We start from the raw sequence: 27,341 nt of genomic DNA, 5'->3' as shown, positions 1-27,341 counted from the left end.
TATTAATTTGAATTTAGCCTCAAATAAATCACTAGAGTTCTTTTTTCCTGAAAGCTTATTTCCTTAAACTATAAAAATATTCAAACTTTTATTTAAAAATTTATCCTCAATCTGATTTACATAATACCATAATGTTACAAAAGGTTTTGTCCCTTCATTGGCTCAGATACTGATGGTACGGATTTTGTCCAGTGTCTCAGTTTTGTTGCTGATACAGATTAATTAAAGTTACATTATTTAAAAAACAGAGATTATCTGGTAACTCTTGCATGTACTTCACATTTCTCTGTAAAAAGCTTATTTCAGGTTTAATAGAACTGAATTCTCTTTGACTAACATAGTACATGCTGACAAATAACCTATTGCTCTGTTTAATCGGCTCATGTATCAAACTCTAATTTTCTGTTCTATATGTATTTAATTCTGCGTACTACTTTAAATATCCCTTATGACTACCAGTCAAATTTGGTAGATCTGAAAATTCCATTACTGGCCTGTTAAGAACTTCACTTGTTGAACTCTTCAGAGGCACTTTCTCAGGCCTGGTCTACAGTGGGGGGGGGGGGGGGGGTCATTGATGTAAGATACGCGACTTCAGCTACGAGAATAGCGTAGCTGAAGTCGATGTATCTTATTTCGACTTCCCTCCCATCCTCATGGCGCAGGATCGACGGCCGCAGCTCTCCCATCGACTCCGCTTCTGCCTCTCTCCCTGGTGGAGTTCCGGAGTCGACGGGAGCACATTCGGGGATCGATTTATCACATCTAGACAAGACATGACACGATAAATTGATCTCTGATAGATCAATCAGCAGGTAGCATGGATGTACCCTCTGTTTATTTCCCAAAACTGCAATCGAATGGCTAGGTAATAATAGTAGGCAGAAGTGACCAGCTGGACTATCATACTAAGATAATACTTTATTAAAAATATTCCACATTGTGTCATTCTTTTAAAGTTTAAAGAGCTCACAGTGTACGAGGCAGTTTATTCTCATTTAGGGGCCATAAAGGAGGCCTATTTTGTTTTATTTCTGCAAAAAGTATAAACATGAAAATCTATTCTGATGACTTTAGTTTAAGAGAAGGTACCACTAAATATTATTTTAAAAAATAGGCAGAGTATCTTCATCACCTAATCCATTATTCTCCTATCACAGAATGTGGTCTCAGCAGTGTTTCAGAACTGAAGTTGCAATATTTTTCTCATGCCCATGCCATATTAATTTAAACTAAATGGAGTGTCCACTCCCCCAATAATGTAGCCATCATTTTGAAAAATTATTGTTCAGTCTTTGCCTCTTAACCCAAAGTAATTTAAGATCTTTTCTGTGAAAAGATAGGACCACCTTTTTCTTTTAACTTGATCAATAGCAATGCTGTTGAAGCTTGGAAATACAGTACTCTCATAATCATTACTTGTTTTTTTAATGTAATCAGCATTTTTGCCTTTTGAGTTTAATAGCTGCTTCTAGGGATTTAAATAATTTAACCAGGGACAAAGTACTGTGTGTAATTTAAAAAATTACTAGGTTTGACCCACTTATTTATTCTTACAGGACAGGGGTACTACTTCTACGTGGGAAGTGGTGGATCAACCAAGAGAAGAGCAAAGAACTGAAACTGGCAGCCGATATAGCACAGGAACATGAGTGGACTGATCATGTCGCAGTGAATGCTTTGGGAAATAATTAATTTACAGTTCCTAATCAAAATTTCAAAAACCATTTCTGCAGGGCTCCATCTGTTAATAAAGAGTAACTTAAATACCTCTCTGCTTGCCACAACTTGCTTTTTCCCTTTGAGAAATCATTGATCTTTTTCTGCATGTATTGTGAAATAAGCTGGTAATAACATAGGTGGTTTTGTTCAAGTAAAGCAGCAATTAACAACTGAACAGCTGTAAAACTGGGATCTATAATCCAAGTAATTAGCCTCTGAGCCAGGTTCACATATTTTGAATAGGTACTCACAACAAGCGTGCAGCTCTGAAGTTCCCTTTGTTCCTGCTGATTATTCATGCCCACTCCACTGGAGCCAGCCTAGGTGGTGACTGAGCTAGGCTAACTAAGGCAAGACAGAGGCAACCAAGACAAAAAGGGTTGACTAATTTTTTTTTAGAACTTTTAAGGAAAAACCTCAAAATTGTACCAGGAGTATAAATAATATACAACATAAGAACACACTTTTCCCGCACTGCAGACAAGGACAAAAGGGTCTCTTCTTGCATAACTTGATGTAGGAGCAGGGCCTCAGTCTCTTCCAATGAGATTCCCCATAATAAACTATAGGCTACCAACACATTAACCTTTTGTGAGCTTGTACATGCTGCTCTTGTCTGTGCAGATACCAAACGTTATTAACAAAAGCGCTTATAGGATGTCACTTAAGAGAACAGGATAATAGGGGAGTGGAAAAGAAGAAAGAAGGAAAATAGAAAAGGTTTCAGCCTAGGCGAAGCAGAAAAAGGGAGATGACTCCATGAGCAGACACTCCTGGTGAACAGAAGTAGAGGGAAATAAAATCTACACTAACAGTACTAAGGGGACAGCAAACAAAGGAAATAATCAAACAGCTGTCTTGGATGAAAATAGGTCCTGAAAACAGTAAATGACGCACCCACCCACAGAGGACCTAAAGTACGTGAACAGGAGAATGACTGAACATCTGTTGAAGAAATACAGTTCAAAAGGTGCCTAATGGACATTAGGGCCACTAGGTGAAAAAGGTTCAGCCCAAGGAACAGTAGCTGTAAGGAGCACGTCCTTTGGAAGAGAAGCAAAGGCCAGGACAGCAAGCATGGTGCTGGACTTACAGCCAAGGAGAGGAAAAGTTGATTGTTCTTTTAGCACCTGACCTTGTACTCAGACTCCAGTTCATCTGCTAGCTCAGCATCTAGACTCTTCAACAGCTTCCCCCCCCCCCCCCCCAACGTCCCCCTTTGAGTGGATGCCCCAGGACAGCATCTGGTGGTGTTATAGCAGGTGCTAGTGCTACTGTCAGGGTTACGACTCCTCTAGCTTTTGGTAAGATTATCAGAAGTGCTTTGAGTTAGGCCCCTCTCCCAGTGACTATCAGTGAAATGTAAGTTGCTTTTGAATTTTTTTTCCCCCTTTATATAGTACTCAGGCTGCTACATTATTTATTAGCATTGTTTTATGGAGGTTTAAAGTATATAAATAAGCAAGCCGCTTAGGCCGTCTGTAGTCTCCCATGGCATTCCAGGTCATGGCAAAGATGAACTACAGGTGCTTCCTTCAAAAGAAAAACAAACATGCATTTTCCTCAGCCCAGCACTATAAAAAGTTGAATTGCAGCTGCCATTCTGAAAGCACCGATCTTCCAAAACGGTATGTTATTTGTGACAGTGGAGAAGCCAGCATCCTAATGGGAGAAGGGACATAAGCAATTTAGAAACTAAGGACTGGCTTCTTCTAAAAGAATGTTTTTTAAAATTCAGCTACGCTATTCAAAAATATTAAACTGCGTTATAGCCTAATCTGCTAGTGCAGACCTGTGCAAAGTCTCAGAGAAGGCACTGCAGCACTCTGCACTGATATAGGGCCTATTAAGAACCCACTTTTTCCCCACTGCAGACAAGGAAAAAAGGGTCTGTACTTGCATAATGAAGTAGGAGCAGGACCTCAGTCTCTTCCAATGAGATTCCCCATAACCACCTCCAGCTCTAGGCACAGGAATATTCTCTTCCCCTTAAGATTTCACAGGCACAGAACAAGCCTGACTCTTAAACTTCTGCTTTTTTCCATATCTGATAACATAGATTAGGTCCTATGAGGCCTGTAACCAGGTTAAGTAAAAGATGCTATCAACTCACCTGTGGCTATTTCTAATTCACTTTTGCACAACGTAAGTTACAGTTCCCTAACAATGGTAGTGGAGAAAGCTCAGGAACTATCAGCATTAGAAATCAATTCTTAAGGTGTATAGTACTTCTCTCGCTGAATCGTTAATCCTCACACCACCTCTGTAAGGTAAGTATATACTTTTGGGGATGAAGGAAAATGGATGTTAATAGACTTTCCAAAAGACCTTGCAGCAAATCATTGGCCGAGTTGGAATCATAATTTGGGTGCAATATAAGAACCTGAAAAGAACAGAGACCAGCTGTTATACTTAAGCCAGGCTGCTTACATTGAATTTTATAATTTCTAACCATCACAAAAGGATAGTGTACCTTTCCCAAAGAGGATACTTAAGTTCATATTCAAATAAAGAACTGGATGTTTTAGGTAACTGGTAGTGCAATATAGAGTTTAACTTCTGGGGTTAAAAGTCTACATTCAAATTCTATTATCTGAAAGTTGGTATGAGCTCACTGGAGTTCTTCAGTGTTTAAATGAAGCAATTTGTGAAAGGATATGAGCGGGAAAATAACTTTAGATGATCTACAATGATCTCCTCTGAAAATATGAAGTAATCTAACGTATAAAGTAATCCAATGTATTCAATAGGCTAAAGATTTGCTTTTTAGCCATTTGACTAGAGAATAAATTGTCACTACCAAGCAGTTTTCCTGCCCCGTTTTTGGGTACTGGCACTCTTCAGAAGGCAGGGAAGTTTCTTTCACATGCGCGCACACAGCTGGTTGGAAATTTTTCAACAAAATGCTAAAGAGTCTCATGAAAGTGAGTCAAGTTCAGACTTGTACTGAATCACAGGCAGGGTTACAATGGAAACCTGGCTGGTTCCCTGGCAGACTGTCTGAGGCCACAGGATTTCCAGGGTCTGTGGCAGTCCTATCATGCAATGAAGTCATCCAGGAAACTCATCTTTAGCCAGGGCTTCCAGGCTCCCTGGTGCACAGCTGGGAGCCCCAGAACAAAACCAAATTTAGAAATTTCTTGTGATCCCACATTTCAGCCAGCTCTACACACGATACTGTTCATATAAAAATTGCTATCAGTTGTATCAACTCTGTCAGTAATAAAAGTGAATGGGTACGGAGGATAAACCATCTTCAGCTACTGTGGGTGCTGTGTGACTGAGCCACTGCAGATAAAGTACACATGACAGTTTTGTTTTATTTGCTATAGTTTTATTTCCTATGGAAAGAAACTTGCTACATTTCCAGAATCTTTTAAAATTAACTTGTAACAATTTGTATACAATGGTGAATAACAAAGTTACTTCTGTGTATAGTTAAAACAAAGGCAAATTGAAATTTATACTGACCTCTGATATCAAGCAATTTCATTAAAAAAAAAACAAACAAACAAAAAAACCCCCAAAAGGTCTTATTTGATTTGGCTTTACCTACAAATGTAATTTAGAAATAATACTTCTTACATACCAAATACAAAAACCTCATTTTAAAATCAATTCAACAACTGTTCTAAAACTGTTTAACTTTTCGATTTTAGGAATTAGCGTTCAAAAGTCATTCCAAGGGGAGAAAACAACAATAGCTTCTGTTCCCCAGGAAAGTAGACAGTTTACAAACCAGTGCTTTGGTAAAACACTGCAAAGTCTTTTCTTAGGAGTAAACAACTGCTCTAATTTTAAAAGTCTTAGAACCCCAACAGAATAAAATGAGCAAACATATAAAAACCTATTTTAAAAATAGGTTACCAGTTTAGAAAGAAAAACAAAAATGCATTGGGGTGAGGTAGTAGTCACAGTGCATCCAAAAATATGAATGATAAGGGCCAGAGCTACTCAGAACAGCCTTTCTGATTTAATGTGTTCACTGAAGGAAGTTATTACAAGATGTGAAAGTGCAATCTGACTAATACATAGGGTACTAAACTCCATTCTAGAAATAGGCCACTGGAAAAATAGTTTAAATGAATATATGTAACATCTAATAATCACCGTAGTAGCTAGTTTACAAAATGTGTCCCTATGCTCTGATGAATATGCACATTGAGTTAGATTGCAGGCTAAACCATAGAGCAGTACGTTGGTACTTACTGAAACTTCAAGAAATGTACTTCTGACTCCCCAACCCCATAAATTAGTTTTACCCCAATATTCAACCGTATGTCCAGAAGTTTAAGAAACCCAGACTGCACAAATCTCTCAACTTCTGATTTCTTCCTGCCTGCCATCTACTCAACCAGCAAGACACACATGGAACTGCTGACCTGTCCTCCTCGACACTAAAGTGCCTCTGTTAAATGATGATCCAGCAAAAGCCTTTAAAAACCTTGCTACCGCCAAGGCTTGACAACCCCCTCCCCCCTATTTTTCTATCCCCTGGGCCCAGTACAGTCTCCTAGTGGACTAATTGTATTTGACTGCCTGCATGGCACTAACGTCGTATAATTAAGTGCAGCTTTCTGGCTCCTCAATTATTATTTATGCTGGCAATAAATAGCCACATATGCATACATACAGTAATGTGCTCAGAGCTCTACTCCAGCAGTTTGAGTTATAACCTGTTCTGAGCTGGCATAAAAGCACTCAACCTTCTACCACCACGGACATTTTTGACCATTTAAATATCACTAGTTCCTCACCACACCTAGTACCTTTTCTTCAAATGATTACATTTCACATTGTGTTCCATATTCAATTTTAGTCTAGAGCAGTAGATGGAATATACAGTAAATTATTTCAGCTAAACATAATTCCTACCTTTTATGCCAACACTTCTAGAGTAAATCCTTATTTTAAGGGGATTTCCCCCCCACACACACTTTTTCAAATGAGAGCCTCATTTTCTCTGAAAAATGAAGAGCAAGAATTTCAAAATCAGATATTGCTGCCTCAGTGTCTAAGAATGGGCAAAGGCAACCAATTACATTCAACTCCCAAGCTTTCCCTTTCCAAAGAGGCATCTTTAAAAAGAGGAAAAAATATTAATGTGGAGAAAAATGAAGTGCAGTAGCTAGTTCTAGATACAGAGTCTAATAAAATCATGACAACCTTGGTGCAAGCCAAGGAATTCCATTCAGCTGGTGGAAGAATTTTACTTTCTTCTTAAGTATCAAGTGCATTTTTGCAGTTCACACACACTTTAGTTATTGCTCAGTAACCATGAAAAAGAACAGAGGAATACTTTCACTTTAGTTTTATTATATTATATAACAGTTCTGCAACTACAGCATATTTCAGCCAAAACATTTTTTGTATTCCAAACTCTTAAAAAACTATCTACATTAATCATTTTTTCTATTAAAAAAAAAATCTACCTAGCATACCAATGCTGCTACAGCACTTGAAAGGGAGTATTACTTATGTATATTCTACTGTAAATGTAATTACTGTTGTAGCCATTGTTCTTCCTTTCCTTCCACTCTGCTGCTTTGGCTTCAGGTTTCAAAAAGTTTGTTAAAAGCTGTTCCAACTTCTGAAACCATATCAGATGTAGTCATTGAACGTCCACATTTTTGAAAGGCCTGGTTGTTACATTGCCTCGTAAGAGAACAAGCACCAAATGCAGCCACTAGAAAAGGATTTTGACTAAAGGAAAAAGGAAAAAAAAAATCATGTTAAACACTTACACAGGGGAACCTTGCACAATCCCAAAAGGTAGTGGCTTATCGAGATGGAGGGTTGCAGTAAAAATTAAATTCAGCTGGAATACACTGCTATCATAGAATCATAGAACTTAAGATCAGAAGGGACCATTATGATCATCTAGTCTGACCTCCTGCAAGATGCAGGCCACAAAAGCTGACCCACCCACTCCTGAAATAATTCTCTCCCTTGACTCAGCTGTTGAAGTCCCCAAATCCTGATTTAAAGACTTCAAGTAGCAGATACTCCTTCAGCAAGCGACCCCGTGCCCCATGCTGCGGAGGAAGGCGAAAAACCTCCAGGGCCGCTGCCAATTACCCTGGAGGAAATTACTGAAGTTACTGTCTTGTTACCGAATTTAGTATTAACATAATTTATATGCATGAATTATTTCTGTTACTAATTCTGAGATTCTTCAGTGCTTCCATGTACCTTCTTGATGCCTACATTTTCGATAGCTGTAAGAGTTTCTCAATGTTGGAGTGAAGCACATTTATCCTTATTTACCACCTTATACTGGTTCTTATGTTTCCATGTTACGGACCCTCGTTAGGCTAGAAATCCCATTGTGAAAGTTTCTCCCCCGCCCTCAGTGATATAGTATTCAGCTATATGAAAAGTAATATTAGGACAGAAGGCCAAGATAAAAACAGACCTGCTTTAGTGTAATGGGGGAGTGCTTAAGTCCCTATCTTATATCTGTGTATGACATTTTTTTCCCTGAGGGGGGGGGGGGGGGCTTTACCTTTGTTAGTACGAAATCTCTCCTCCTTCAAGTGCTTGCTCATGTCCCTTCCAGAGTAGGTGAGTGCTCGCCCTAAGCAGAGCCACCAGAAAGTTTTTCCCTTAGTGACATCTGTCGGGTTAGTTCTGATGCCGCCTGGAGTTGTGTGCTAATAACACTGGCATAAAGGGGCCTGCCACCCCCTCCATTCCTTTTTACCACCCATGACAGTCATTGGAACTTCAGCTCATCCTTGCAAGTATCTCTCTCAGTACTATTGTTTTATTCCCTGTACATAGTTATTTGTACTGGTTAAGTTTCAGTTAGTCTGTTAGTAAGTTAGTTAGATATGTACTGACTAGCTGTATCGCAGCAGCACCTTGGACTACGTTTGCCAGGGAGCCGGAGGCTGTGCTTTTTTCAACAATAAACCTGGCTGACGTTATTTATCATTACATTATTTTTATTACATTATGAAAACAGCAACACTCTTCCAAGATCTCACTCAAAAGAGTTCCTCCTACACAAGCATTCAGGTCTTGAGCAGTCTAGGCAAACAGCATAAAAGCTTAAACTTGTTCTTCATAATAATTTAAAAAATACTAGCTACCTATTTAATTTTAAAAACAGCAAAAAAATATTCACCTCCCTTTCCATTTCTTATAAGGAGTCTTGAAGTTTAAATCTCCTCAGTGTGATAAATATGTTTGCTTTGATCTGCTTAGTTCTTGGAAGTCTAGGGGCTCCGGGCTGCTGGCCCCATGCTGCCCGGGATCTCTAGGGACAGCTCTGTCTGCCATTAGGGATTTTCCCCCGCCCCAAGAACCCTCTGTAACATTTCGCGAACCCCAGTTTGGGAATCACTGCACTAGAGCCACGTTTCTGGCAAAGTGGAAAAGATTTTCAATCTGGTCCACACAGAAGGGTGTTTCACCTACACAGTCAACACTACCTTTTATTCTAGATTACTTGCTCCACTTGAAACAGCAAGGCCTAATGTTGTCATCTATTAGGGTTCATCTAGCTGCAATCCCGGGTTTTCACCCATGGGTGAATGGCCAATCTATCTTCTCAAACTCTTTCTATAGTCATTTTCTTAAGGGCCTGGAGCAATTATACCCCAGGTATGGCAGCCGCTCCCTCTCTCGGACCTCAACTTTGTGTTGGCAAGGCTAATAGGACCTCCATTTGAACTGCTGGCAATGTGCTCTCCGTTGCTTTACTTATCCAGGAAGGTGGCCTTCCTGGTGGCCATTACTTCTGCCAGAAGGGTCTCGGAGATCTGAGCCCTTATTTCAGAACCATGTTATATACTCCTCTTCAAGGACAAGGTTCAACTGCAGCCACATACGACCTTCCTTCCAAAGGTGGTCTCAATTCCATAATAACTGGGATATCTTCCTACCGGAAGCCATATACTAATAGGGAGGAACAGACTCTACTCACTGGATGTTAGATGTGCGTTAGCCTTCTACATAGAAAGGACTAAACCTTTTTGAAGAATCTACTCAGCTTTTGTAGCCATTGCAGACAGAATGAAAGGGCTTCCAGTCTTGGCCCAGAGAATTTCATTGAGGGTCTCTTCCTGTATCTGCATGCTATGACCTGGCAAAGGTCCCCGCTCCTCCTGCCATGATGGCACATTCTACAAGGGCTCAAGCATCTTCAGAGGCATTTGCGGTTCAAGTTCCTATCCAGGACATCTGTAGAGTGGCAACATGATCATCAGTCCACACTTTTGCATCTCATTACGCCATCACCCAGCAGGTGAGAGACAATGTAGGTTTTGGCTGAATGGTATTATCATCAGTATGAACTCTGAACCCTCCACCTGCACAACTGCTTGGGAATCACCTACTTTGGAATGGACATGAGCAAGCACTCGAAGAAGAAAAGATAGTTACTGTTCGAGATGTGTTGCACATGTAGTTAAAGCAGTACCAAATTGTGTAGACAAGCCCTAAGTTGCACTGCCTTATAATGACACCCAAGGTCTGTTCTGCCAGCTCTACTTAGAGCACAGTGTATTCCAGCCATATCCCTTGCAGTGAGGATAGCATAGAGGCATTATAGCAACCCTATGCTAAATCAGGAACCCCCTTATGCAGAGCTTATTCCATGACAGCCATCTTTGCTTCCTTCAAAGCCAGAGCAGTGTAAAAGGGCTGCAGCATAATTAAGATGTGGTCCAAGATTCAGAGAAGTGACTGGTTAAAAAAGCCTCAAGAAACCTTGAGTCCTGGTCTGGGTTACAACGAGCCAGAAAAGATCTACAGATTTCTGTAGCAAAGTAACAGGTCTGTGGTTCAACTAAAAGCAGAGGATCATTATATTAAACAGAACTTGAATTCAAGATTAAATGGAGCAGCACAGCCAAGTACTGTTCCCACTGAAATCCGCAACTAACCTATTGCTACTCCTCTTCTAGGTGTGGGGGCAGTGACAGCATTAGCCGTCTTCTCTCCAGCAGTTAAAAGACTTCCATAATTTTGCACACTCAGATGCTGCCCTCAGAACAACAAGAATCACCTTAGGAATCCTAAACTCAGAAACAGCTAAAGGTTAACACCAGTAGGAAACTAGTTTCTAAAGCTACTACATATGCAGCTTATTGCATTAGCAAGCTCCAGAGAGGACTCCTTCCTATATGTGGTGGAGGAGGCTGCTTGATGCCCTCAACTGAGATATCAAAACTGCCTCTTAGAGGGAGGTGCAGACTGGATAGTTGTAGAGGCAGATGGACCTCTCTTTTGGGGTTTAGGTCTTCTCCTGAAAGGCTCCAGGGTTTGGGGAAGGCATGATGGTATTGAAACAGCCTGGATTGCTGAGTGGTGTGGGATCTGCTAAAACATTTATGTTGCAGGGACATAAATTCCCACAGACCAGAGTGTTGCCCTGGAGTCCTCAGGCTGTGGAAAGAGGAGTCCAGGTGCTCAAAGAAAAGTTTGTGCCCTTCACTGGAAACGTCATCTACAGTGTTCTGCTCCTTTCTCATGAGGCGAGAAGACTGAAACCAAGATGATGTTCTCATAATCACAGCCATGGTCATGGATTTAGAGGCCGTGTTATCAGCATCTAGAGCAGCCTGCAGGCAACTAACTGGCCTTCAGAAATGAGGGACAGAATTTGGTCTCTCTGGTCTTGTGGCAGGTGTTCAATAAAGTGTGTGAATTTCGAGTAATTGTTGAAATCCTATTTCATCATCAAGGCCTTATAGGTAGCAATTTGAAATTGAAGAGCAGATGATGAGTAGTATTTCCTGCCTAGTAAGTCCAGTTGTTTGGACTCCTCATCCAGAGGAGGTCTAAAGCATATCTGACTGTGCCCTTTGCTGGCTATGTCCACCCTTAGGGAATTAGGGGTAGGATAGGAGAAAAGGTGCTCCATTCCCTTTGGTGGAATATAATTTTTTTTTTTAAATCTGTCCACTTACAGGTGGTTAGAACTGTAGCAGGTGTTTGCCACAGAGTGTGAGCGGGAGATGATAATCTTTCCCTTCGGATTGATGTTAAAATACTCACCAAAGAGTGCTGGGACTCCTGGCCTTCTTCCAGGGGGATCAGTACAGCCAGGCACTTCATGAGGCCCTAGAAGGCCCCGAAGTCATCAGCATATGATGGTGGCAGTGGCATTGCTGCCTCCTCTGGAGAATGAGGACCAGCTGGCTGAGGAAGCGAGAGCTCTTCAATCTGTGGTTCTTGCTTCTCCTGTGTACCATCTAATACTGACAACGTGTGTGGTACTGGAGATTGGTTTATCGGTACCGGAGGGTAATATGGTACTGCTGGGAGCTGAAGTTTCTTTTTGGAAGAACTGTCCTTCAAAGCGGCCCTGTGATTCCAGCAGGCACAGTGTAGATGGGGAATTAGAGAGGGGGTCACCAAACATGGTCACAGTCCCAAGACCTAGGAGGTTTGGTTAGTTCTGGGAGATGCTCTTCATTAAATGGGCTCATAGGAGCATCATGGTATGGTATAGAGGTTAGGGAGAACTAAGTGGGGGGCGGGCCTCACATATTGTTATCAGTACCAAAAGATTGGAGGCTCAACTGAGAATTAGCGTGCAGGCGCCAGGGGTGTATTGGGGAGGAGACTATGATAGACCTCTTTGAAATGAGGGACTCCAGTTCATCCAGAACTACGAGGTGCTCTGTGGAAAGGAATCTGGAAGGCGATGGAGGGCTATGATAGCCAGTGGCCAAAGCCAAGGTCAGGACTGGAGTGAATATTGGCAAATAGCTGGTGAATGAAGTACTAACGAGTTCTCCGGATCTTCTCGGACCTCAGAGTTATGGTAATGGTGATGATGATACTGGAGCATGTGGGGTAGGTGTGTGTGTTGCGATGCCAAGGTGTCAGATGGTACCAATGACTATGGCGCCCTGAGGGTAGAGGGCTTGTCCATGTGGAATTTTTTATGCAGTACTGATGCCTCAGTGGTATCCTTTGAGGGATGCGAGGTCTCCTGATAAGTCTTTTGGGGTGAACCACCCCTCTTCTTTGTTTCCCTGCTTGGGGAAGTATGCTTCTTTTTCCTGAAGGTCTTGGTGTCAAGGGCTGCTGACATGGTTCCAGCAGACACTGGAGTGGCCCGAGATGTTGAGGCTGATGGTACTGGGGCTAGGGAGGCAGCAGATTCATCTGGAGCTAGGAGAAGTTCAGTCTAGTTTTCCTGTCTTTCTTGGACCTGCCTTTGAACCCCAAGTAGACTGTGCACTTGAAGGAATGTGGGATTCACCCAAGCACGTCAGGCAACTTGAGTGTCCATTGCTATAGGGAAAAAAGCTTTGGGAGGTCTGGTAGGGTTTAAACCCAGGGATTTTAGGCATAACCAACAGGATCTAGACACTAACTCCAACTTCTAAGGGATAAAACTATTCCCTCTCCCCTCCCCCCAGAGCACAACTGCTACAGTTGAAATAAACCCAATGAAATAAAATAAAACAAGTAAAGGTTTCACAGGGAAAAGGCAGGAAGCTGAAAAAAGCAGACACCAAATTTCTCTGTTTTGAACTGCAGGTAGTTAAGAAGGAGCTGAGTAGGGGCAGGACCACACCTCCTCGTAGGGAGACATGAGGCACTGCTCTTCACTGGTGCGGACCCATGGACACTATTCTCCGGTTAAGAGTGCATGGGCCCGCACACATCCTACGGAGGAGCACCCATTGAGACATATACTCAAAGAACTAAGAGTTCTCAAGAAACTTAACAGTAAAATGGCTGAGCTGCTTCTAAAAATATGTAATCGTTAATATCAGCTACTATACTGGAAGGCTATGGGCAACTAATGGCTATTAGCCAGGATGGGCAGGAATGATGTCCCTAGCCTCTATTTGCCAGAAGCTGGGAATGAGCGACAGGAGATGGATCACTTGATGATTACCTGTTCTATTCATTCCCTCTGGGGCACCTGGCATTGGCCACTGTCGGGAGACAGGATACTGGGCTAGATGGATATTTGGTCTGACCCAGCAGGGCCATTCTTATGTTCTTATAGTCTAACTTGGGGGTCGGCAACCTTTCAGAAGTGGTGTGCCGAGTCTTCATTTATTCACTCTAATTTAAGGTTTCACATGTCAGTAATACAGTTTAATGTTTTTAGAAGGTCTCTTTCTATAAGTCTATAATATATAACTAAACTATTGTTGTATGTAAAGTAAATAAGGTTTTTTTTAAATGTTTAAGAAGCTTCACTTAAAATTAAATTAAAATGCAGAGCCCCCCTGGACCGGTGGCCAGGACCTGGGCAGCGTGAGTGCCACTGAAAATCCGCTCGAGTGCCACCTTTGGCACGCATGCCATAGGTTGCTTATCCCTGTTCTAACTATTAAAAAAGAAAAAGGCACTAAGGGTGATGCTAGGATTTACATACCCATGATCCTTACTTCAGTACCAGGAGAATAAGTAGAAATGATTATTAAAATTAGAATAAAAAAACCACACCTAGATGAAAATGATAATGGGAACAAAGAACTGGGCATCACTGTGGATAGTTCACTGAAAAAAAAACATCTTCCATGCACACTGGTGCTCAAAAATAGCAAACAATATTAAGATGAATAAAGAATGTAATAGAAAAAACTGATAATTTTATAATACTCTGAGTCAATGGTATACCCTAACTCAAAATACTGTGTTCAGTCCTGGTTACCTTATCTCAAAATAGATATAGTGAAAACAGAAGGGTTTTAAGGGCGGGGGGAGAGATGATGAAAATGTCTAGAAGCATAAAGAAACTGCCACAAGGAGAGATTAAAAAGACCGAGACTCTTTAGGGAAGACATATAATAAGGTGCATCGTAAAGAAGTATAAAAATAACATTTAGTATAGAGAAAGTAAGTGGGATGATCCTATTTATACTCACTCAATATAAAAATGAGGGGACATACAATTAAATTTAAAAAGGCAATATTTAAAACATACAAAAGAATTCTTTTTTTTAACATGGTGCACAACCTATGGAACTGACTGGCACAATACACCATTGAGGCCAAGAGTAGAACAGGATTCAAAAAAGGATTACATATGTATATGGCTAATGAGACCATCTCCCGTTCCTAAGGTACTGGAAAGACAGGGAAAGTTATTCCATAATTGTGCATTTCAGGATTTTTTTGTGACTTCCTGTGAAGCAGCGGTACTGGCTACAGAAAGGATATAGAACCATCTGGATCACTAGTCTGATCTGATAGGAATTATTATATATTCTTAAAACAGCTGGCAATGACCTTTTATTTTAAAATGTTTTATTGTGAACCCAAATTACTTCTGAGATTCTGACATATCCAAATGAAATGTTTTTAAGTACCTGTAACTAGTTTAGTTAATTCTTCAGTTAGTCCATTAGCATTTTACAATTTATTTATACATTTATAATTTAAATGACAAATTACATTTGTTGAATTACCTGATTGAACCAACACAAATCATCATCAATACACCAGAGAGAAAACAAAATTATATATATATTTGTATATTGTTGAGATTTCTCTGCTGTACAGCAACTGCCATTTATTTAATATTATGTCTGATATATATATTCTGTCTATGAAAATCATTTAAAAACATATGTTCTGGTAAATAAATATTCTTGGAAATCAATTCAGGTTTGTATTGCTTTTCTGCCTTGTGATCTTGAGCCATTCTCAGAGTCAAGAGACAGTCTGACTTCATCAAAATCAGAACTATTACAATGACTATTGTCTATTCTACAACGCAAAGTTTGACAGGGTGATCTATCTCAGTATCCCAAATTCAGATTTTTTTGGGGTTTCTTAATAGCGTTTCTACAGGAGTTGCTGTGAAGAACATGGGCTCATATGAGATAAAAGAACTAATGAAATCATACCCATTAGTTTTTTCTGGTCCAGCAAGAAATGCCCAGTGTGCCAAGACTCCAAGAGAACCTGAAAGAAGGTCCCCTTGTCCACCACATCTTCGGCTGCTTCCTTCATGACTGCATACAAGTACTACAAAGAAACCAAAACCAAAGGGTCATGTATACTTACCCTCTATTTATGTAACATACTACCATGGCTGTGAGGGTTGAGGAAACACAGGAAATGCAAGGTATGCTAGAATATTTCTTCTCTGAGGAGAGACATTGTCAGGTTAGAGTTTACTTTAAAGAAGACATCACCCATTTCTAAAAAAACATCTTTCAATGATTAAAAGCAAAGTCATTTTAAAAATAAAACTTATCTAGTATGCAGTTTACTTTTTTCATTTCTCTCAGCATGGAAAATAGACTCTGGCTCTAGCCAATTTCACATGGGGTTTTCATGAACTATTAATTATATTACCATAATGACCAGAAGCCACAATCAGGGCTTTGTACAAACACAGACCACAAAAAAAATCTCTCACCTGAAGAGTTTACAAATCTGACAAGTGATTTACAAAGACAGAGCGGGGGAAAGAAATATAATTAGAAACCAACCAACCAACTAGTAGTGTTTGGGTTGTAAACAGTGCTTGGAAATTTTTTATTTATCTTTTTAAAAATAAAACCTACATTGTGGGCAAAATTTGATCAACGTATCCCTTTCAAAGGCCATAAATAATTATCAAAACACTAACATCTTATAGTATCTGCATTAACTGTCCCAATAAAAGGGGGTAGGCAATTTTTAAAAAATTAACAGAAGATTAGGGCACAGAAGTTTTCTGGGTCTCTTAACACACAAACTCTCAGGAGAAAGGACTGTGGGTAAAATTTTCAAAAGCATCTAAAAGTAATTTAGGAGCCAAGGTCCCATTGAACATTCATGAGACTCAAGCACTTTGGAAAATGATACAAAGGTTCTTCTGAAATTTTTACTTTGTGTGCATCATATAGCACTAATATTACCATGGACACCATATAAATTACATTAATACCCACTCAGTCTATAGATAAAATGCTCAACATGAAATGATTGAGAGAACTTTTTTTTTAAACAGAACCTTTGTAACAAGTTTAATATCAGAATCCAGCATCTATCAGGCTATTTCAAGTAGCCCACACTTCCCAGAAAAGGTTGTCTGCAAAACTAATTACATTTTATAAGAATGAGGAGAAATTATTGCAGAGCACTGTTAATGTTCTGTTAATGTAGCTATAGAAACTGAATTTTCCCATTAACTTAATTTCTGCAAAGTTAACTAGGCCACACTGCATGTATTTAGAACTGTTTATTTTTGCTTTTCCTTGTTAAGTGTGTAATGAAATAGTTGTCTGTTGTTAAATGTAAGAAATTATACAGTACATGCACCACAGTCATGTTATCACTGTTGTAGAAGCTACCTACAAGATAGAGGACTGGATTGATACTCAGGAGACCTGGGTTCAAATGCTGGCTGTGCCACTGGCCTGCCAGTGACCTTGGCAAGTCATTTCATTTCTCTGTACCTCAGTTTCCCCATATGTAAAATGGGAATGATGCTTACCTCCCTTTTATAAAGTGCTTTGAGATCTACTGATAAACTATATAAGCAATGGGTATTACTATTTTTATATATGTTAATTGTAACACCTTTATGTTGCATTACTTTTGCGTGTGGGGGGTGCTTTTTTCCTTTTATTTAGGGAAGAGATTGCTTGTGCTTAATAGGTTCCAGGTAGCATTTAAAGTTATTTTCTTATGGGAGTGGGGGCGGGGGTGGAAGGAGCAAGTTCAGACCTTTGCAAATGAGATTTTCTTCTGTTCTTTGTCAACAGTGTTACTATGGAAAGGGTAGGTCACAGTATTAGATTTTGCATTTTTACTCTGAAGGCACCCAGCTTCGTGGAGTGAATTCAAGATAGTATGGGTGTGCTAATAGTTTAGCTGTAAGCTAACTCCTACTGCCCATTCCTCCATTCTAGACATACTGAGCTGCAAGGGCTCACAAAGCAAATAGAAAGAAAACAAAATGAATTCAAGCACATCCCCTCCAAAACCCCTCCTCCAGGCAAACAACCAGACTCACCCTCTGCTCTCTTTGTTGTTGGTCTATGGGGCAAGGGTCAAAAAGCCTCTCCCAGATCAAGAATAAACAGAATCTGTCCCAGCAGAGAAGCAATTACTTGGGACATCAACCCCTGGCTCCAAGTTTCTAAAGGCCACCTCTGGGTCCTGGCCTTGACTTCCCCAAGACCCCTGAATGTTACTGTTCATCTAAAACACCTGAGCTGCTCTCACTTGAATTTTCTGCAAGAGGAACCACTGAACCTTTTTATTTAGAAAATGGGGCAATTTGCATGAAAAATTGGGGAAATTTATTTGTACGTGCTTAAACAATAGCATTTAAAATCTGGTTATCACAATCACACCCTTTCCAGTTCAGCTCTAAGGCTGTACTCTCTCTTTGTTGGTGGGTGTGGCAAAGAAATATACTATGAGCCCCTCTCTCTCCTGCCAGTTGTCTCAGCAGTAATCCATCTGGACTCATCAGGCCAAGCAACTGTGCTTTGTTGGTGTCATCAAGAGGACATGGATTCATTAATCACTAACAACATTTTAGCAGATGCCACCACAACATGCCCAGAAGTTAATTTTTCAATCACTTCTCCCTCCACCTTTGGTTATGGATGTGTTTCTCAGTGTGTACTAATGTGTGTCAAGTTTCAAAGGTCAGAGTGTTTTTTTAATTAGCTGTGTGACAAAGGTGATATAGTTTGAGGGAAAATCTCTCTAATTCTGCTATTCTGAAGATAATATATCACAGGATTTTCACTGGAAGGTCTTGAACTCTTGGCAGGAGGCAGGATGGAAAATCCTCTGTTCAAAGCTTTTATTTTGGCCATCTGAGCGGCAGCTGAGCACAAGCCCCTGCTTATTAGCCATGTGTCACCATCTGCCACTACCTCACAGTCCCTTAGCCTGCTAGTCAGTTCTGAATTGTGCAGGAAGCAACTGCTCTTCAAACTAAGCCAATTATAAAATACAACTATAAAGTAAAAAGATTTCTGCAAGCCTCATATGTACACACCACCTAGAAGGTAACAAAAGCGCCCCCCGCCAACCATAAGCAGAGATGATGGGACACAAATCAGTGAGGAAGCTTCAAATAAGCAGAATTCCATGTATGTAACTTAAATAATGGGAAAAGGTACCATCATCCTCACAAGTCTCAGTCTTACAGACTCAGTAACTCAAGGTATGTTTCAAGATAGAAGGTTGATACACTGCAGTAAACGCATTGCGAAAAGAAAAAAAGGCTGATGACCAGTATTAAGACCTGTGAACTTTTTAAATTCCCCCCCGAGGAACCATAGGGCACCTGGTCTTTGGAAACAGGTTCTGCAATACTAAGAATTTAGATCGGGGCTCTTCCCCAGAGGCCAAATCTAAGCAACAGATTTTTGTAAAAATGGGCAGGGATGACCATGTGGCTGACCTTCCATACAACCTGCATGGGGCAGTGGCAGCTAGTGGCAATGGTGTTGGCCCATCACTAGACAGAGGTGGTAAAATTTATTAAATGGTGCAGAAAAGAATTCAATAAATATTTCTGTTCGGTATTTGGAAAGAAGCAGGATGATGCACATTATCATAAAAGAATGAAGTACTTTCCAGACCATTAGTTACTAAAGAGGATGTTAGACAAGAATTGCGAGGCATAAACATTTTAAAATCAGCAGGCCTGGATAACTTGCACTTGAGTCCTAAAAGAATTGGCTGAAGAGATCTCTCACCTGCTGATGTTAATTATAACAAATCACGGTACACTGGGGAAATTCTAGAAGACTGGAAGAGTGCTAATGTGCCAATATCCAAAAACGGCAAGCAGGATAATCTAGGTAACTACAGGTTGGTTAGCCTGACCTGACATCAATCCCAGAAAATGTAACAGAAAAGGTGATGTAGGATTCAACTGACAAACAATAGGAATATAAATGAATACCAGTCAACATTGTTTTATAGAAAATAGGTCCTGGCAAAGAAACGTGCTTCCATTCTTTGGAGAGATTGTAAATTTGGTTGATAATGATAACTCCATTGGTATAAATAAACTTAGACTTCTTGTAAGGTGTTTAACTTAGTATATCACAACGCTCATTATAAAACTGGAATTATACAACATTAATGGAGCTCTTGTTAAACAGATTAAAAAACTGGCTGACAAATCTAAAGAAGTAGTTGTCAATGGAGAATCATCATTGAATGGGGTGTTTCCACTAGGACTCTAGCTACAAGCTCAACACTATTCAACATTTTTATCAATAACCTGGAAGTAAATATAAAATCTGTGAATGACACAAAGGTTAATAATAATGAGGACAGGGTAGTCATATGGAGCAATATGTATCTCTCTGTAACCTAGGCCCATTCAAACAAAATGCATTTTGATACAGCCAAATTCAAAGAATGCAGGCCACACCTACAGAACGGGGAAGTGCATCTTGGAAAGCAGTCACTCTGAAAAGACGCCACAGTGGACAAACAACTAAACATGAGCTCCCAGCACAATACTGTGGCAAAATGGACTAATGCAATCTTGGACCTATACCCAGGCGAGAAGTGAATAGGAGTACAGAGATTAGTTTACCTCTGTACACAGCACTGGTGAAACAAATACTGGAACACTGTGTCCACTTCTGGTGCCCACATTTTTAAAACAATGTTGAAAAATTGGAGATGGTGCAGAAAAGAGCCACAAAAATTATTGGAGGGATAGGAAATGCCTTACGGTGGGAGACTCCAATAACTTAATCTGTTCATCTTATCAAAAAGAAGATGAAGAGGTGATTTGATTACAGTGTGTAAGTACCTTCATAGAGAGAAAATAAGAGGTATAAAGGGGCTTTTTAGTGGAGAAAGGCTTAACAAGAACCAATGGCTGGAAGCTAAAGCCAGACAAATTCAACTTAAGTCAGGTACAACATTTTTACAGCGAGGGTGATCAACCATTGCAACAAACTACCAAGACTAAATGCCTTTCTAGAAGATTGGCTTTAGCCAAACAAGTGATTGAGTTCAATATAGGGATAACTGGGTGAAATTTAATAGCCTGTGTCACACAGTAGGTCAGATTAGGTGATCGAACAGTCACCTTCCGGCCTTAAACTCTGAGTGTATGACATGAGAAGATTAGGAGCAAAGTGGTTCCATTGGTCCAGTGGACCTGGTTCATTTCCTAGCTCTGCCATAGACTTCCTATGTGACCCTAGGCAAACCACTTAGTCTCTCTTGTGCTTGTATTTCCCATCTATAAAATGGGCATTTCCCTACCTCACAAAGATATATTGAGGTTAAAACACATTAAAAGTTGTTAGGTGCTTAGATATTAAGAGGGCACATTAGATAGGAACCCTCATGCCCAGCTACCATTTCCAAAAAGTTCTGAACTGAAGGAGTTCCTATTCTGTTGCACACTGGGTGCTCAAAACCCAGAGTGAGACTCCTGTGAGGATGCTAGGCTTAGGAAAAAAAAATCTTTTTTCCTCATTTAAATCAAAATGGCTGGAGGTTCTCCAAAATTCCAAAAATAATTTAATAGTTTTGCTAATATCAAGCACGGATAATTTCACCCTAAAATCAGGAAGTTATGTGAAAACAGGAGGTTATAAGCAAGCAGTCTTACTGACAGCATTTGCTATTAAGAGCATGATATAATCAGAAAAATCAAAATGCATGGAAATAGTCAACACAGCAAAACTCAGGTTCTTCATAGTATGCCATCAATGCTTGATTTATAAAATGTTAATCAGAATGATTAGGTTAATTTTAGATATTCATGTTCATAGGGTTTTTTTATTTTTATTTATTCCTATTTTAAATGTGAGATATGGGCAAGTTCTAGCTATGACCAAATGCTAAAGTAGCACTGGTAAAGATAACGACTAGTGTAAAGATTTAAAGTGACATATGTATAACAAGGCTGTAGACCAAGACAAATTCAGAGTTATATTCCTGACTATGCTTGTCTAATTCCTGTCTGTAATAGGTCAAGCAAGTTGCTTAACTTTCTCCGTGCTTGTTTCCCCATCTACATATTGGGGATAATGCCTCTTACCCACCTTCTTAAAGTAATCATAGATCCTCAGATGAAAGGTGCTGTAAGTGCAGGTCTCACATACTGTCTGGCCCCAAACAGAATTATATTTCTTCCAAAAGTTTCTCTCAGACAACATCAGTTTTCACACATAAATCTTACTTGGCCACTTCAGATAGCTATCAAGACCCATTTTGCTTCACTAAATGGAAGATTCAGCTTTAAGAAAGTTATTTCAATTTTGAATGAAATCCCCGATAAATACATTTATTTGATCTGGCAACTATTAATACTAATATGAGTACTTGAGCGCCACCAGCTTTTTTGGGTCCTAGGCGGCGGAAGTTCCCACCCCCAAAATTGCGCCCCTGAAATACCGACGACCGTGGCGGCCAAAGATCCGGCTGCCGCGGTCGCCGCCCCCCCAAATGTTAGCGCCCTAGGCGACCACCTAGGTCGCCTAATGGGTTGCACCGGCCCTGAACGAGTAGCATTTTAACCTGTTCTCTTTTGCAGGTTGGTCCACAAAGAAATCCTGGTGACATGCCCCAGCATGCAAAAGAAGAGTGATATAAATGCTAATGACTAGGGCTGGAGTAATCAATCTAGTGATGTGGGAAAGGTAAGCTGGCTTTTATTTAAAGGGTGTTTATACTGTTATATTCCCTAATCACACTTAAAATTTAGCTAGGTCCTTGAGAGTAAGAAACCAATTGTTTGAAAGTTAAAAAATAAAAAAATAAAAGTCAGATTTCATTTTAATTTTCCAGTCATCTCTGTTTCTTTGATGGAGGCAGGAACTAAGGAGCTGCTCTGATGGCAGGTGGTGTAGAATAATGCCAGGGAGAATATAGGCTGTGCTCAGTAGAGTGTATATTGAACCAGTGCACTGGAACTGCAATCTCTCAATCAGGTCTAGCTTGGGGATGCAGAAAGGGAACAAACATCCTGTCCTCTGATTAAGAGAGCAGATGAATCTATTGGATGCTCAGACATTGCAAAAGCAGCCAAGCAAGACAGGGACTCTAACAAGTAGCTGAATAGCCACTTATCCAGCCATAAAGGGAGTAGAGGGAGGATGTAAGACCTTTAATTCAAGGCCTGAGTGACAGTGGACTGGCTCTTATGCCAGGAAGTAGCTTTTTAACCTCTGTTCAATAGCAAGATACTCCCCTCACCTGATGCTTTCCTACTTTCTCATACACATGTCTCCAGGCAGTAGGAGAGGAAATGGAGACTGTAGCATGCTGCTGCTACCTACTGGCAGAGGGCCTGGGGAAGAAGCTAGCTGGCTACTTGTCAGAGACTGTCTCTCTTCAAGCTATACTTTGAGGAGGGAAGCCTGTAACTGATACGGGGCTTGAGAAAAACATTTTTTTTAAAAAAAAGAATCAAAATACAGACACTTCAAGGACCTAACTAAATTTTAAACTTGTTAGGAACAAAAACCGGTATAACCACACTTTATTATTGCCCAGTTCTCCAAAGAATAATAAAAAGAAAACCTTAGAGAGCTGTGCCATATTGAATAAAAGCTGACTTACCTTTTCCCCTTAAGCTGAGTACTCACGCCTGCCCTGATCAGTGATGGTACTGATATCACCTACCAACAGAATGGTGGGGCACATCTTTGTAGAGCAGGAAGTCAACAACTGTAGACCAGGCTATAATGTAGAATTGCAAAAGAAAAGAGAAAAAAACGTGTATAAAACTTAATTAAAAGCCTTGCCAATTATGTTCACTGGGCAATTGGCAGTGCACACCTGAAGTTGAGACTTTTAAAAACATTACAACTCCTCTCAACCTCCAGAAAAAAACAGTAGAGAATTATTACTGGTTTCTGAGAGAACTATGTATGTGAATAAACAATTCACAGCTCAGAAGGGACCATTATGATAATCTAGCCTGACCTCCTGAATAACAGGCCACAAAACTGCATCAAATGGCTTCTGCAACAAGCCCGTATATTCTGTTTGAGCGTTAGCATATATTTTACAAAGATATCCAGCCTTGATTTAAAAATACATTGAGTGACTGAGAATCCATGAAGTCCTATGGTTAATTACCTTTACTGTTAAAAAATACGTGTCTTATTTTATTCTGAATTTGTCTATCTTCAGCTTCCAGTCACTGGACCTCACTATGCTTTTTTCTGCAGGTTTAAAGGCCCCTACTATCAGAAATCTTCTTTCCATGTAGGTACTTATAGACTGTGATCAAGTCATCCTGTGACCTTCTCCATGTTAAGCTAAATAGATTGAGCTTCTTTAGTCTGTCACTCAGATTCAAATACCAAAGAACAAGGCTACTTGTGATCACTATATTTGCTTTACAATCATCTGAACAGAAGTATGCAATTAGCCAATGTAATCAATCGATAAAAAAATAATGCTCATCAATCTATAGTTTTCACTGCTACAGACAGCTGTATGCTCAAAGCTTTCCTCTGCACCAACTAAGCACAAAGCAGCCTGGAAGCTTTATCTTCAAAATTCCAACTTTTTTACCTTTTCTGTACCATATTCAGATTTAGTTTTTAAATTTTTTCACTAGATGTGTAAGAGGTAAGGATGAGGTCTGGAAACTGCAGTATTTTAAACAATAAGGATTAGTGTGTTAAATGCGTAGGCTGAAGTGTAGGAGCAGGAATTTATAATTGTACTATGAGAATTAATATATGATTTGATTTTATCCTGGTCAGCTACCCTTTCTGAATAGCAGAAAGGAATGACAAACCAGAACAATCTTTATGACTGATTATGGTCACCCTTTTGTTTTAGGATAAGTTATAATGTCTACTATGGTTTCCTATACGTATTACAAATTAGGCACTCTAGTTAAATATATATTTCTTTGTTTTAAGGTTTTAGTAAGTAAGAGACAAGATCTTGTATTGCATTTATGTTAAGGGGATTAGAGGAAAGTTGCGGGCCTGAAGCCCCAATGTGAATTGTTTTAGTTATAAGATTTGCAATGAATTCTGCTGAATATAAAATACTGCTGTCTGTATACCTTTGAAGGTTTCTGTAAGAGATTGTTTGTGTGAATGAGGAATGCATGCATCAGGAAAAGATAAGGTGTGAAAGCCATCACAAATGTCCAGATAGTTAAGAAACAGTGAGAGACTTGGAAAAACCAGGAGACAATCAGAAAACATCCACTGTATCAGATGCTAAACATATTAGCAGCATTGACGACCTCAAAGGTGAGACAGACCACCCCCCCAAGATGAGACAACAAACAGAAGATAATGGGAAGCCCGACAATAACCATTAAATTATAAGAGCAGAAAACCCCAAGATTACCACCACTTAAGGACTAATGATTACAGGATGACATTGCAAAATGCATGGACTCAAATGGGAATTTACAACTATAAAGCTGGGGTGTTTTGCCATGGGATTCTGGGTTTAGTCCTGTAAAGCCTCGGAGCATCGGATCATGACTGACAAGAGCCTAGCTCCTCACTCGTGCTCAATCTAACTGGCCATTATATTGACTTGAGCTACAACAGACTGGTAACTATAAACATCAACTGGCAGGAGGGAGGGAGGGAGGGAGGGGAGAGAGAGAGAGAGAGAGATTGATTGTTGGAAGATGGCAACTTTAAAAAAAAAAAAAGTAGGCAGCAGGAGTACAAAGTCTTTCAGAACATGGAATTATGCCCAGGGCACACTTTCCTAATCTGACAATATGGATTTTCCCCAGACTGGAATCGTCATGTGTGTTGTCTCATCTGATAAAAAATTACATCAGACCAAGAGATCACAGTTACAAATGAAGCAGCACAAGTAAAGACTTATTGGTCCTTAGCTGCAGCACAAAAGCAGCAAGCAGTGCCTCCTCTCTCAATGCAATTTTGAGAAGCAGTTCTGCGCAGGGCCGCCCAGAGAATTCCGGGGGCCCGGGGTCTTCGGCGGCGGGGGGCCCGCCGAGGGCTCTCTCCCCCGCCAAGCGCCAAGCGCCTGGGGGTCTTCGCGCCGGCGGCCGGGCCGCGGTGGTGGTTCGGTTCCGCCTGCCGCCATGCGGGAGGGAGGTCCAGCCGAGTCCGCCCGACCAGCGAGCCGGCGCCCCGCAGCTGCAGCAGTCCCGGCAGGTTCATCCGGTCGGGCTCGCTCGGCAGACCTGCAGGCGGCATGGGCGGGAAGAGCCGAGAAGGGCCCCGAAAACACTCGTGGGGCCCCCGGCGCGCGGCTGGGGGGCCCTGGGGTCTCTTGCCCTCCCCCCCCCTCTGGTTCTGCGGCATCAAGATGCCTCTTAACATTGCCAGAAGTCCCCAGACTCAATTGGCTGAGTCCAAAGAACCTCTTTGTCAACAGGAGTCTGAGATGGACTTTGCAAACTGAATACTTGTATTGCTTATAACCTCTTCCCAGGCATGATAGACAAACAAACGTGGACGTTTGTAACAGATGTCATATCCCTGAAGACTGCTTTCTTAGCAACATCAATAACGCTGCCTGAGATGTCAAAGGACCCAAGACAGGGAAAATATTGACTATATGGTCCGATGGGACCAATATAAACAAGTAAGGGAAGCAACCTAACACAGCTGGGCCTCCGACAACACATGTAATGGCCTGGCAATTGAAAAAAGTTGTTTTTTAAAATGAAAAAGAAAATGAATGGCTATACAACTGTGAAAAAATAGTACTCAATAGAGTTGGGCGGGGGGGGGGGGGAGGGGAAGAGAAACAATTAGGAAATACCACATCTGCTCTGAGCTCATTGCACACCTGGTGGTCAAAAGGCACTGGAGAACAGTTGGGGCACTCCCTCTTTTATGGCCTCTGAATCTTGGGGGGGGGGGAGGAAGCTGAGTGGCCCAATCTTCTAGAACATTCTGAGGATGCACTTATCCAAGGAGTGGGAAGCTGCATGGGCAATTTTCAAAAGGAGAACAGAGAGCTATTCCCCCACTTTCCACCATCCAGGAAAACACCTGTATGTAATAAGGAAGCAGTGAAGAAAAACAAATATTGCAAAAATCCTACATTGCTCTAAACACTGTTGGCAACTAACAGCACACCCACGGGACAGCCATACACTGGGAGTCAGGATATTCTGACTTTGACAGTGTATATATAAAATAACTGTTAAAGTGGCATATATGCTTGTCAGAGATTGGTAGTTCATATCAGCTCCTGGTAAACCTCAGCTATCTCTTGTTTGTTATGTAAACCATGGTCACACAGTCACGCGGGCATTATAGCATTGTTTGAATTAATTTTCTGTTGATTACTGGAAAATCTTGGCATCAAGAAAACAACTCCTTTTTTTAAACTGCTAAGTAGTAAATTTAACAACTTTTTAAAATAGAAGTTTTAAAGGGGGCAATTGTTATCTACAAAGAATTTAGCAAAAATATTGCTAAGTCTAAAGTATGTGGCAGGTACAGTAAGTCTAATAGATATGAGTGATGTATATCACTGCCCGTAGGGTTGTTGATAAAGAGTTCGCAGACCTATATAAGAGGATAGATAATATCAGGTGATCAAGCAGTTGATGGAGCCATTCAACACATCTTCATTCCTCAGTCACATCAATACCTAGTGAAACAACTAAGTTTCCCTTGAGTAAATACATCTGGAACTAGTTTGTTAATACATTGAACTTATAATTGCACTCCTTTCATCTCAGGATTTTAAAGAACTTCACAAAAAAAATTAAGCTTCTC

The 27,341-nt window shown here is 40.5% G+C and overlaps 2 protein-coding genes across 10 annotated transcripts in view; one reads left to right on the top strand and one right to left on the bottom strand.

The window, feature by feature from the left end:
- Positions 1-1,990, top strand: part of CARS2 (cysteinyl-tRNA synthetase 2, mitochondrial) — a 49,805-nt gene extending 47,815 nt beyond the window's left edge. For all 3 annotated transcript variants that reach the window (XM_039491923.1, XM_039491905.1, XM_039491913.1), the window contains exon 15: positions 1,560-1,990. In XM_039491923.1, the coding sequence (XP_039347857.1) occupies positions 1,560-1,652 (93 nt within the window). In that variant the 3' untranslated portion in view covers positions 1,653-1,990. The remainder of the gene's footprint in view (positions 1-1,559) is intronic.
- Positions 1,991-7,018: 5,028 nt separating this feature from the next.
- NAXD (NAD(P)HX dehydratase) overlaps positions 7,019-27,341 on the bottom strand; it is a 72,998-nt gene continuing 52,675 nt past the window's right edge. For 6 of the 7 annotated variants that reach the window (XM_039534694.1, XM_039534675.1, XM_039534667.1 and 3 more), the window contains 2 exons: positions 15,555-15,675; positions 7,019-7,425 (listed from right to left, as the gene is read on the bottom strand). In XM_039534694.1, coding sequence (XP_039390628.1) covers positions 7,275-7,425; positions 15,555-15,675 — 272 coding nt within the window. In that variant the 3' untranslated portion in view covers positions 7,019-7,274. Of the gene's footprint in view, positions 7,426-15,554; positions 15,676-23,208; positions 23,329-27,341 lie in introns of those variants that run through there. The other variant, XR_005597569.1, reaches the window with a different exon arrangement.

This window comes from Mauremys reevesii, linkage group 1, assembly GCF_016161935.1.
Source record: "Mauremys reevesii isolate NIE-2019 linkage group 1, ASM1616193v1, whole genome shotgun sequence".
In the NCBI taxonomy this organism is placed as follows: Eukaryota; Metazoa; Chordata; order Testudines; family Geoemydidae; genus Mauremys; species Mauremys reevesii.
Note: the sequence above shows the minus strand (reverse complement) of the source record. Positions and strands in the feature narration are given on the sequence as shown.